General features: G+C 41.3%; 1 protein-coding gene across 4 annotated transcripts in view; it reads right to left on the minus strand.

Moving 5' to 3' along the window:
- The window catches only part of FNBP1L (formin binding protein 1 like), a 53433-nt gene extending 42721 nt beyond the window's left edge, over positions 1-10712 (minus strand). For 2 of the 4 annotated variants that reach the window (XM_080602880.1, XM_080602879.1), the window contains exon 1: positions 10486-10700. In XM_080602880.1, the coding sequence (XP_080459006.1) occupies positions 10486-10509 (24 nt within the window). In that variant the 5' untranslated portion in view covers positions 10510-10700. Of the gene's footprint in view, positions 1-8446; positions 8907-10485 lie in introns of those variants that run through there. The other 2 variants (XM_080602882.1, XM_080602881.1) reach the window with 2 other exon arrangements.
- Between the last annotated feature and the right edge of the window lie 1344 nt (positions 10713-12056).

Below are 12056 nucleotides of genomic sequence, written 5' to 3' on the forward strand. Positions count from 1 at the left end.
TTAAAAAGCCATTTTAGCAAGAAGTTGCTTCCCTTGCTATTAGGGAGGGACCACAATCAGGAACAAACTACTTAGTAGGGTCTCAAACCCAGAGAGATAGACAAAGTAACCTAGATTATATGAATGCAGTAGTTGAACAGGAGTGAGAAGAGGACAAGGAAAACAAAAAGCCTCACAGCTTTTACAAAGCAAAGAAGCAATCAAGCAAAACCAAAACAAATAACACCCAACCCCTACTTCCTTAGTCTCCATCTAAAGACTTAATCATATTATCACACCCCTTACTACAGGAATAAGTATTTGAGCCCTGCACCAGAGTGAGGAAACTTGGCTTTACCAAAAGTACTTGCCTCACATGATGACATTTCTATTTGAAGTTTGATGGCACTGTACACTATACAGTCCCCTCACATTATTTATGAAGCAGAAAAATCCCAAGCAATTGGATTTTCCTGATTAAGTTACCGTTTATCTTCAAGAAACTCATTTTTCCTCTTTCAAACATGTCATCCTCTGAGATAAAAGACCTAACCAGAAATTCCAGTCTGCTGTTCTTTCCCATTTTATTACAGGATCCCAAACTGCTTTTCAACAGGAAGTTCATCTTTTTTTTCCTCTCTTCCAAATAAACAAGCACCTTCTTGGCTATTCTGCACAGATCTCAAATGTCACTATCTAATTCTTAGCGAATTCTCCAGACAGTAAAAAAAATAGTTGTTAAGATAACATTTTAATTAATGAGGTTAATTCTGAATCCTTTGAAAGTAAAATTTTCACCATTCATAAATCCAAGTACTAACCCATATCCCACGTTCTACTAAATCCCAGTTTCCAGCAGTCAAAGATTGCAAGTCTGAAATGAGATCCCATAGCAATTAATGAAAATAACGAAACATCAGTAATTTTTGCTGATTTAAATAATTAAGGGCAGCAACCACAATCTACAGCTAGAGCCAGGAAACTCAGATGTAAAGTTGTAACACAGAATATGCTGCATATTTTACCGCAGAAGCACACTTTGGGAACCAAGCAGGGTGAAAAATAAAAGACCACTCTGTAAGATCACCTGGAAGAATGCATTATTACCGCAATATCACTGGAGTATCTGCTGACTTTATTAGCTTCCCATTTGTCCCCTCTCTTAAAAAAAAAAAATAATCTGCTCTGAGAAGTTACTTGTATACAATACTTACTTTCAAGCACATCCATGCACTCCACTGATCCTGTGAGGCTTTTGTACACAAAATGAACTAATGCTCATACAATACATAGACAAGTATCTGCACTATTAATACCTAAACAAAAGTTTATCTAAGGGAGAGGAGGGAACTCTTACTTGACTTTTCAGAGCCATATTGATTTATCAGTCCTCATTAATGAACCTTCATAGAGTTTTCCACTTATTAATCATAAATTTGAATTCATTTTCAGGGAAAAACTACAATAAAAAGTGTTTCATTAAAATCCAGATAATGCATATAATCTCTTAACTTTAACAATGCTTTTCATTGCTTTTTATCTTTTATAAACTGTGGACTTAACCTTTAACTCTTCTTTCACTTGAGCATCTGATTTCTTTCCAGAATCTCAAATCCATGTTCTATGTTAATAACATTTTCTATGTTGTTTTTGGAAAATTAGGCTCTTTCAAGCCATTCCAACAGCTGCAATCTTTATCCATTCTTTATGCATCTCATTTTTAAATTATTGCAACATCCTTTCCTCTGGTATTGAGATATCATTTCACTTGCGTATGTTTCTTGAGTATTCTCACCCCATCTCTTTGCATCCTTCTCTATTGCATCAAACATTGGCTTCTTGACCTCACTTTCCAGCGCACTGCTGTCTGATTCCAACTCTATCACCTCATCGTACCAAAGGACTGACACGTGCTTTCCAAGAGACTCCAACACTCCTTCGTACATTTCAACAACTATTTCCTGCTTCGTAGGTTGCTTATGATCTAATCCCTGCAAACATTGCAAATTCTCCCTGCCCTCCTCATTTGTGTTCCAAGACAAACAGTTAAGATGCTGCAGTTGAGATCAGTGCCCATCATGCTACATGAGATTTGGGTCTGCACAACTCTGTCATTTGGCACAGCCAGTAACTGACCTATCTCCTGCTGGCACTCAACTGGGAATAGTCCTTTTACTCTGTGCACAGCATAACAAGCACAGCACAATTCAAACCCACTATGTGACTAATGGCTCTAGGCATCAAATAAATACAAACAACATAGAACACTCCAAGTATTGATTACGGATGTCAAATACACTGAGAATATTCCTCTAACTGTGCATACCTTCACATAAACAGCAAAAAAAAAAAAAAAATCAAGACAATTAGATGTCATAGAAGACTGCTAGAACAGGAACAATTTATCCATTATAAAAATAAAAAATAAATTGGACATTAGGTACGTTAAAATTTCCTCTACTGCAGAAAAAGCCAATTGTAGCACAGCACAGATAATGTCTTTGGTTCACATGTATCAATTATGTTCCTCCTCAAAGTTGAAAAAAACCCAAAAACTATGCTGCCTACAGCAAATACTTATTTGAAAATATTATTAGAAAAGTGACACTTTTTTTTTTATCTTCTTGGAAAGAAATCAAGCTCCTGGGGAAAAGAAGCAAATGAGTGTACCCCACATTCAATCTCCCTCAATTACTCTGCTAACCGGAGTTTACAGAGAGAAAGGTTTTCATATCCACCTGAATTGGACACCCAGCATGAAAGAAACGAGAAATCAAATGCTGCCTTTCAAAGGATTTACCAAACAGATAAAGATGCAAAAGGTAGATGCCCATTTTCATCACCTTCACACACATTTGGTTCCCCTAAATATGCCAAAAATCTAGACTGCCTTTTGACTCTCCAGTGCAATTGCTGTCATATTTCAGATGCTCTTCAGTACTTAACTAACACTCCAAACTCAAATCAAGTGGATGTAATTTCATTGCGCAATGCTGCAAAAACATTGTTTGCTTAATAAAGACCTATAAAGCAGCATGTGGCACTACGACTTGTGTACCAGCCAGTGACAGGGGAACTGCACAGCGTTTGCCTCCTGAACAAATACTTAGTAAGCATAAGCATTACATGAAGAAATATAATGATAAAATGATGAACTTTGTTAGTGTACAGCAGACATCACCCATTCAAGTGGCATTTGATCAAGTACTGTGAACAGATTTCTTTCCAAACATATTTTTTTTGTACAAAATCTAACTAGGTAGTTAAAATGGAGTTACACTTTACAGAGAAGAGTTAAATGGTTACTTCATGTAGACTGTCTGATGAAAGAGAATGAGGAGGAAGTTATCAGGAATTTGCTGCTTTTTGGTTTTGCGTATAACATTAAAAAACAAGGTATTACTTTGAACTTACAATTAAATAACCTTGAAGTATTCTACAAATGCAGATACTGTTACAATATTAATTTGATGCAAACAAACTTTATTCCAATTTTACAACCTGAGACAGAAAATAAGTTTACCTGCCCAAGATGATACAACAGGTCCACAGTAAAGCCCAAGAAAAACTGAGATCTCACAGCATTTTCAAACCTATGAGATTACATTTCTCCTCTAAAAGATGTAACAAAGCGATGTATAAATGTACAAACCACAATGCCAGCAAGCAGTTTTACCAGCCTAATGCCCTTTTTATTTTAAGTGACAAAGCAGAAGACGAATTTTGAACAAAGGGAAAAAAATGAAGGAACAGGTATTCATGAATCTGGCATGTAACTATTTCAATTTTCAGTTCTACTACAATATAAGCAGAGAATTAACTACACTGAAAATTAAGCCCATTCTTGTCACCTAAGCAGGAACTAAAACACTGTTATCACTCTGCTTTTAGAATAGAGCTTGTAGTGGGGGAAAAAAAAAAGACTAACAACGAACAAAGTCAGTGTAAAGGGTCAGAATTTTAATGAAAACCAGAAGGTTTTCATTATTATAATACTTTTTTTTTTTCCTTCTCTTCCCATCCAGCTGAAACACTGACATGCTTCTGAGGACGAACCTATAAAGCTTTCTGCCAAGAGAGCACTGGAACTGGGGTACGTAAACTCACTAGGGACAAAATGAAACAAGCTGATTGGAATTGCAGCTTTCACTGAACAATTTGTTCACCAACACAAGGAAAAAGCTGAACACATCTGGACTTTGGGGATTCTTTTTCTACCAAAAGAATTCAAGTTGCTGGAAAAGTGTGCACGTGTGCTACGAACAATGAAAATTTAATCTGAAATGTGCTGAAGAACTTCCCGTCCATAAAAAAATTACTGCATTACTCAACTACTGGCTTCACCAAGCATGCTAAAAAACTGCACAGCAAGTTTAAGGGCTGAAGTATTTAACTACTTTTCTGTCAATGTAGTGTCTCACCTAGATCAGTCCAGTGTAAGAATTTAAACACACAAATGAACTTTTATATATTTTCCCAGGGTATTACAACTTATTTCAGTATGTCTATAGCACAAATGACAACTCTACTCATGCACTGATACAAACCTTCTGTTTTCGAGTATTTATTTGCAAACTGTTGAAAGCCCAAATCATACCTACTTGGTCATTCCTCACCAAGAACAAACCTGAACACATCGATAACAAGACTTTTCTCTATTCCTGCTTTTTTCCATCCCAGGTCCTGATGGATTTTGCCATTCCAAAGGACCTTGTTGCAGGCATTTCTTTGATAGGTACGGTCTTTAAAGAAATCCTCTGCTTGGCTGAGTTAAATAAATAAATAAATAAATCTTACAATCTCAAAAAATCTCTTCCCATTCTCACTCAGGAAATCAAACTGCCAGCATTCAGATTCTTGACACAGCCAACCCTCAGAATTTGTACTATCAATACGGATAGCATGTACATTTTAGAAAAAAATAAGTCCCGTGTATGCTTGTAAAAATTTCCTTGAAGAGCATTTATATTTCTCAGTACATACAGAAATCGGGCCATAAATAAAAATAAGATGCCATTTTAATAGATACCAGGTGATAAATTGTTTTCAAAACTGAAAAAATACTCTCTAAATAGATACTCAAGGACGCAAGCATGTATGCTTCCTTAAATTAAAGTATGTTCAACATCAAAACCAAACTGATAAAGTCTCAAGACAGTGACTCACCCCTTCCTGGAAAAATCAGTAAAAAGGTCAGATGTTTATGAAACAGACAATTGCTGGAAAAATAAAGACAAATATTATTTCTAACTACAGCTCAGTACAATTGTTTTCATTCCTGAGCCTGAGGTAACTACATGTTCACTAATCAAGTAATCAAGTACTCGATCCTTACATAACTTTCCATTTGGAAATCAAAGAAGTCTTGACAAGAATGAGATAAGCCGCAAAATATTCCTTGTGAAACAGACTGTAACCTCACAAAGGTTACATGTTTTGTCCAGTACCTTACCCATGACAGAGGAAACGTATGGCCACCTCACACATCTAGAAAACCGTGTAATTTCATACGTTAGCCACAAGACACATTCCTTGCACACATTTGCAGACCACAACAGCAAGAACACTGAATTAAAAGAGAACTACTTGCACTCTTTGGATTCAATTGAATGAGAAATCCGGGGGAAAAAAAAATCCAAGCTTCATCTCACAAACATCTACGTATAAAATAGAATATTGACTTAACACAGTACACGTTACCATTCTGGAAAACCAGTTTATGAAACATTAAGATTCAAAACCACAGAAGAATTTCCGCATAGAATATGGCTTAATATGTAGAATTATTTTCAATTTTTTCTGTTTAAAAGAAATTGCTACCATTAACAATGCAGTGTCTATATAATCTCACTCTTGTATTAACTGTACACAAAGGTTTCTCAGTATCAAACTGTTTTGAAAAAAAAATTATTTAGATTGAAAACCAGTTTTTCTGATCTATGAATAAAAATATGACAAACTATTAGGAAAGAAACATGTAACAAAATAGTTATTATTTGTTGAAGTCAACTTTTTCATATTTACTTTCTGTTGATGTTTTACCATCAACAATTAAACGTGGTGACTTTTAAAATCAGACATCACCACACAACTTACCCTCTTCTACACAAAAAGAATAGATTATTTTAAAATAAGAGGCAAACAATGACTGAAACAGGCATCAGAAGCACAAGAAAAATTACAAAAAAAATTGAAAAATTATTGATGCAACTGAAAATTATTTAACTTTTTCATAAATAAAACTTGGTTTTAGGCACTGAATTAATTCTGTTTAAGTAAAGATTAAACAAGCACATCACCAAACATGCTTTGATCTTTGGTCAGATGTAACTCATTTCTAAAACAGCGTTCTACAGTGCCAGTGGTTTTTTAATTTTAAAAGATGGGGTGCTTCTGGCCCCAAGGAGCTCACAACAATAGTATCATTAAATCTTCCATAGCCGTTTTCTTAAATCATAAAATCTTAGCACAAAAGCCCTCAGAAAAACTTCTGCTTTAAATATTTATCAAGAGGTGAGAAACAGATGGCTAGACTGGTTTTACAGACTGAAAATGTTCTGACATGGTATTTGACCTCTTTTGCTGCCAACAGCTATTAAGAGATTCAGAGGTTCAGAAACACAGAACATACACTAAAAGTTTAAAAAAAAAATCAAAAAGGATGTTTTTCAAAGAGGCAGCCTTAACCTCTCTAATTAATTTCCAAGGAAGCTACTTTAATAACAAAACTGCCAATCACACACTAAGCTTCACTTGCTTCCACTAAGCGAAGGACTTCATCACTAACCATCCTCCAGTCTCCAAAGCTTAGCGAGCCTTTAGTGTCAAAACAAACACACTATATATTCAACTTAACTGAACAAAAACCCAAGATGACAATAACCAGGTACGGTTTGTTAAATCTTCTATGTTAATATTATTTGTACAGTTGATGCCCATCACAGAAAGAACTCCAGATGTACAAACATATACACTGAACGGAGGTTCATGCCAAATAGACTTGAACAAATCAGAATCCATCATTTTTATTTCCAAAGACTTCATTTGCTAAATTAAGGCCCACAGCCTTAGTTCTAGTCATCTATTCTTGCCTTGGATATTGCAATACAATTTGACAGAAGTCAGACTGGGGCATCTTATTAAGCAAGTGTGCAAGTCCACCCAGGACTTGAACGTGTATGCCCTCAGAGTGGCTCATGAGGAGAACAAAAACATAATACCAAAACAAACAAACAAACCTCACTGAAGTCAAAACCCTGAAAAGTGTATCTAAGTGAACAGCAACAAGCAACAATTTCTCATTACCAACAAAACAATGATACTTTGTTATTATATACACCCTTTCATCAGATGATTATTGCTTTACAATTCCTATCTATAAAAAAAAACCACCTAAGTATTACAAATAGGAGAATTTAGAGCACAGCAGTCCAAGTCTCAGAAAATACAATTTCAACTGGATGACAGACAACTAGAACCCAGATGTCCCAGTTCCCACTACTCTCTCATAACCATGAGGAGAAGACTATCATGCAAAGCAGTTCACTGAAGTATCCTGGTTTTAATGAGCACATATCATGACGTATATGCTGCAGTCACTACAAAAACAAATGCACGAATAATAAAATTATCTGTGGAACAACACTTAAAATTCACCACAAAAATTTTGTTGTGGAAAAAAGAGAAACATTTCACATAGTGTGGAAAAAAAGGTAAAACAAAAGTTCTAATGACAGAATGGCTTGAACAAATCAACATTTATTTCGCTATTATTAGTTTGTATTATTTTATAGTGTTATCAAAGGATCATTACTGAAAGCAGTTACACACCAGGGAATATGCTGTTTGGCCAAGACGCACTAAAAACACGAAGCACCTCTACTTCAGCCTTCCCAAGATATATTTGCGTTGGCCACCGTATACCTAATTCTGAGTGGTGGACTTATAAAAATGGTTGACTGAAAGGCAAAAACGCCCAATAATCCACAAATAGAAATAGCAGCTGAAGAATTTAAGAATTAGGAAATACTGGCCCATCAAAGAAAATCTTTCCCTTTTTTCATGATATAACCATTGAAGATACTTTAAACATGAACAACATATGCAGCACTTTAATACCAGAAGAACCATATTAAACAGGTACCACATAAATATTGGACATGAGTTGTTTTTTCTAATCCCCTAGATTTTCTTCTGGATCCTTATTTCCCTCTAAATGTACTCTTGCACGCTTTTTACTTTATCAGAAGTACATACGGACTCCAGGAAAATAAATAAACAAATACATCAGAACTGCGAATCAGCGTCAAATACCAATGATCAGCATGAAGAGATACTAAGGAGCTTGACACAAAAACACCAGTGTACGAGGAGAGCCTACATACACATTTGCTTACAAACACATTGTGAACGTTTGCTCAACATCCAGAAAAAATGTCCTCCAGATGCGAGCCTTGATCCCACCAACCTGCCCTTCGGAACCCCAGGCGCCAGCGCTACCAAGGGCGAGGCCTCTCCCTGCTGTGCCCACGCCGAGCACAGCACACCGTGCCGCTGGATGCCCCGCGCCGAGCCGCAGGCACCCCGCTGCCATTAGCGAATCCAGCCTGGCTCTGCTGCTTCGAGGCTGCGCTGAAGGTAGCAGCAGGGGAAGACGAAGGGAAAGCCTCACAACGAAAACACAGCTAACACTTTAACTGCCCATTCTTTGCAGCCCTGTCTCCAAAGCTCCCAAAGCACTGTTTTTCATTGTGTTTTTGGTCTAGAGAGAAGCTAATATATTTATAAACAGAATTTTACACCAGAATTAAAAGATAAATGTTTCTCTGCCCACTTAAAGATGTCAAAGCAAACGTTTGATATTCTTTTCAATTGGTATGAGCAGCACTGAACTTTTTTTTGTGTAAGAAAATACTTGGCATTATAGCCCTAAGATACTATTTTTCAAAAAGCATGACATAATTCAACAAAAGTAACCCATTTAGAAGGTACATTTTAATATAAAAACTTAAATTATCAGAGAAGCTAGCTATATACCTACAAACAGACCATTATATATATATATATATATATCCGCATCTGTACCTTAAGGAAGTAGCTATCGCCTAATAGTATGAAAAAGCGTATTAAATTTTGCTGAAATAAAAGCAGTAGCATAGAACTTTTAGTTTAAATATCTGGCATTATTTCTTTAAACCAGCACAATAGAATTAGTGACTTAGGGAAAAAAATGTAGTAGGTCTAGATACAATTCAGGCACAATTCTGTGTCACAATTATGACACTGTAAATAAAATTGCCTTTTATTGAAACGAAGTCTGAAGTTGAAATCCATCTTTTTGTACGTATTTCTGAAGCTTTTTCTCGCAACACTCAACACCAGACAGAACACAAAACCTTAGCTATCATTCGCAAGCCGAACAAAGAAAACAAGATTAAGAGGCTGCCAAAAGGAACAGAGATGAGTAAGCTGAAAGTCTGGTTTCTGAAACGATACGTATTTAAGTACACGCAGAAAAAAATTCAGCGTTCTCCTCCAACGCACCACCCCGACTCTCCCCAGCACCAACCTATAACCTCTCCCGGGTAGGGGCGGATGCACCAGACGACCACTGAGATCTTTTCCAACCTTAACGATTCCACGGCCGTAGTACACACAGGCACGCACTACAAAGGCGCACTCGCGCTGCTACTAACCCCGTCTCTTCTCGGTGCCGCTGGCCGCACCAGTGTCCATTTGGTCTCCTCACAGCCGAGCCGCGCGCCCCTCGCGTGCTGCCGCCCCCTGCACGCCCCGGCCGCATAGGGGCACGGCCCAAGCGACGGCCGCAGCCCCTCGGCAGCTCCGACGCCGCTTCCCCACACGGCACGGGGGAGACGGCGCTGCTGCAGCCCCCCCAACCCCGACCCACCCTAAATCCCCCCCCCGGCCCAGGCAGCGCCGCTCCCGGCGCCCAGCGCGCCCCGCAGCCATGCGGGACAAAGAGGCTGCTGGAGGCGCGAGGGGCGTCATGGCCGAGCCGCGGCCGCGGGCTGCTGCACCCGGGTTTTCGGGAATATTTTCCTCAGGGCGTGTGTGCGCGCTTCGCGCCCCGGTCCGCAGGGGGCCCGCCGAGCCCCCTCAGCGCTCTCTGCCCCGTTCCCCCCACCGGCTCGTGCTGGTGGCCGCCCCCGCTCTGGAAGGTTCCCTCCGGAGAAGCCCCCGGGGCGCGGCGCCGCAGACAAAGCCAGGCCCGCTGCTCCCCCAGGCCGCTACCGGGACCCCCACACCCCCCACGGCCGCCCCCGAGCCCCGGGTACGGCGCTGCCCGCCGAGCGCCCGCCTCTCAGCCCCGCCTCGGCGCCCCCCTTCCCCACCGCCCTCGGCAGCGCCTCTCCCCCCTCACACCGCCCCGACCCCCCCCCCTCCCTTCGCCGGTGCCACCGCCCTTCCCCAGCGCCGAACAAAGCAGCCGGGCCGGGGGGAGGCGGCGGGTGCCGACACAATGAGCGGCCGGCCGGCACTCACCCACAGCTCCGTGCCCCAGCTCATGGCGGCTCCGCGGGCAGCGCCGGCTGCGGCTGAGGCGGCGGCGGGGACAGGGGGCGGCCGGAGAGGGTCCCGCCGGTGCCCTCGCTCAGCGGGGAGACGCGAGAGGCGGCACCACGAACGGCGGCGCTGCGAGCTGCGGCCCCGCCTGGCTCGGGGAGGGGGAGCCGCGGAGGAGACTGGGAGAGGGGCGGGCTCGGCGCGGGAGGCCGAGGCTGGGCCGGGCTGAGGCGCCGCTCCCGGGGAAGGCCCGGCGCCCAGCCTCCCTCCCGCGGCGCCTGGCGACCCGCCCCCGGCCTGATGCGCCGCCCGGTACCGGGCAGGAGGCGGCATCGGCAATGCTCCTTAACGACACGGGAGGGGTGGGAGCGGCCGCACCCCCCTCGGCCCTGAGGGGACGCCCGGGGCCAGAGCTCGCGCAGCGAGACCCCGGCCCTCGCTGCTGCGCCTCACGGCCGGCCAGGCACGCGCTGAGTCACGGCGGGAGCGGCCCCGGGCACACCTGAGGCGGTGCGGGACCCGGCCCCGCCGCGCGGGTAGTGGTCCCCGGCGGGAACAGGGAGCTTCCTCAGCGACTGGAAAGGAAATGGTGTTAAATCCTCGCAATTTTTCCACCAAAATGTCCGTTTTGAAACCTTGTAGAAGGCAGAGGCTTGGAGAGCCATCAAAATTCCCCTCAAAACATCAGTTTTTGGTTTTCCTCCCATTTTTACTCAAAAATTGCAGCAAGGACTCAGTGAAAATACTGCTGTTCTGCTCAGTCTCCATCAAGAAAAAAACAGCGACTTAAATCCAATCATTTTTTTCATTTCCAAAGTCACCTTCCAGGTATTGCTCGTTCACATCACACATAATTGACATTTAATCTTACCTTCTTCCTTATGAGAGCAAAATGCAAATTCTTTTAGATCTATATGAAACCATTACAGTAAGATAATGTGAATTATCAAAATAAGCAGATGAGATCACAGGTCAACGATGTCATTTCTGGAGTTAAGTGTTGGAGCCAGTCACATTACACTAGAAATGTATTTGGTCTGGGGAAAGCCACAAGCTGAACGATTCTGCCACGTGCTGTGGTGGCCAAGGTAGAGGATGTTTTAGCAAGCCAGCGGTCACAAAACCCCAGATTTGGGCTCAAATTCCACACTTGGGCTCACTTCAATTGAACAGATGTTAATTCAAACAGTTTGTACATTGCATGTTACTGAAAACATTCACCAGGCTGGAAGCATTTTGAGGATTCTGATAATGAAGCACTGATGAATAAAAGAGTAATCAAATATATTTGAACTTATTCAATTCACATGCTTTTAAGGATTAGGAAGAAAAACTTAGATCAACTCTTTGCTTAGCTACTTTTTCAATAAAGTTTGATTTTTAGTTTGCTCCTAACCCAAACTTCTTCCTAAAAGAGCAATCATATGTATCTCAGGTGTGTTTACACACAGGTGCATTTCACCTTTACTTCAACTAGGAGCCACCTGTTCATCCATAATGAAAAGATCATAGCTCATTTCAACAAACTACAAATGTAACTTCAAATCAGT

This window comes from Anser brachyrhynchus, assembly GCF_964034855.1.
Source record: "Anser brachyrhynchus genome assembly, chromosome: 8".
NCBI classification, from domain to species: domain Eukaryota; kingdom Metazoa; phylum Chordata; class Aves; order Anseriformes; family Anatidae; genus Anser; species Anser brachyrhynchus.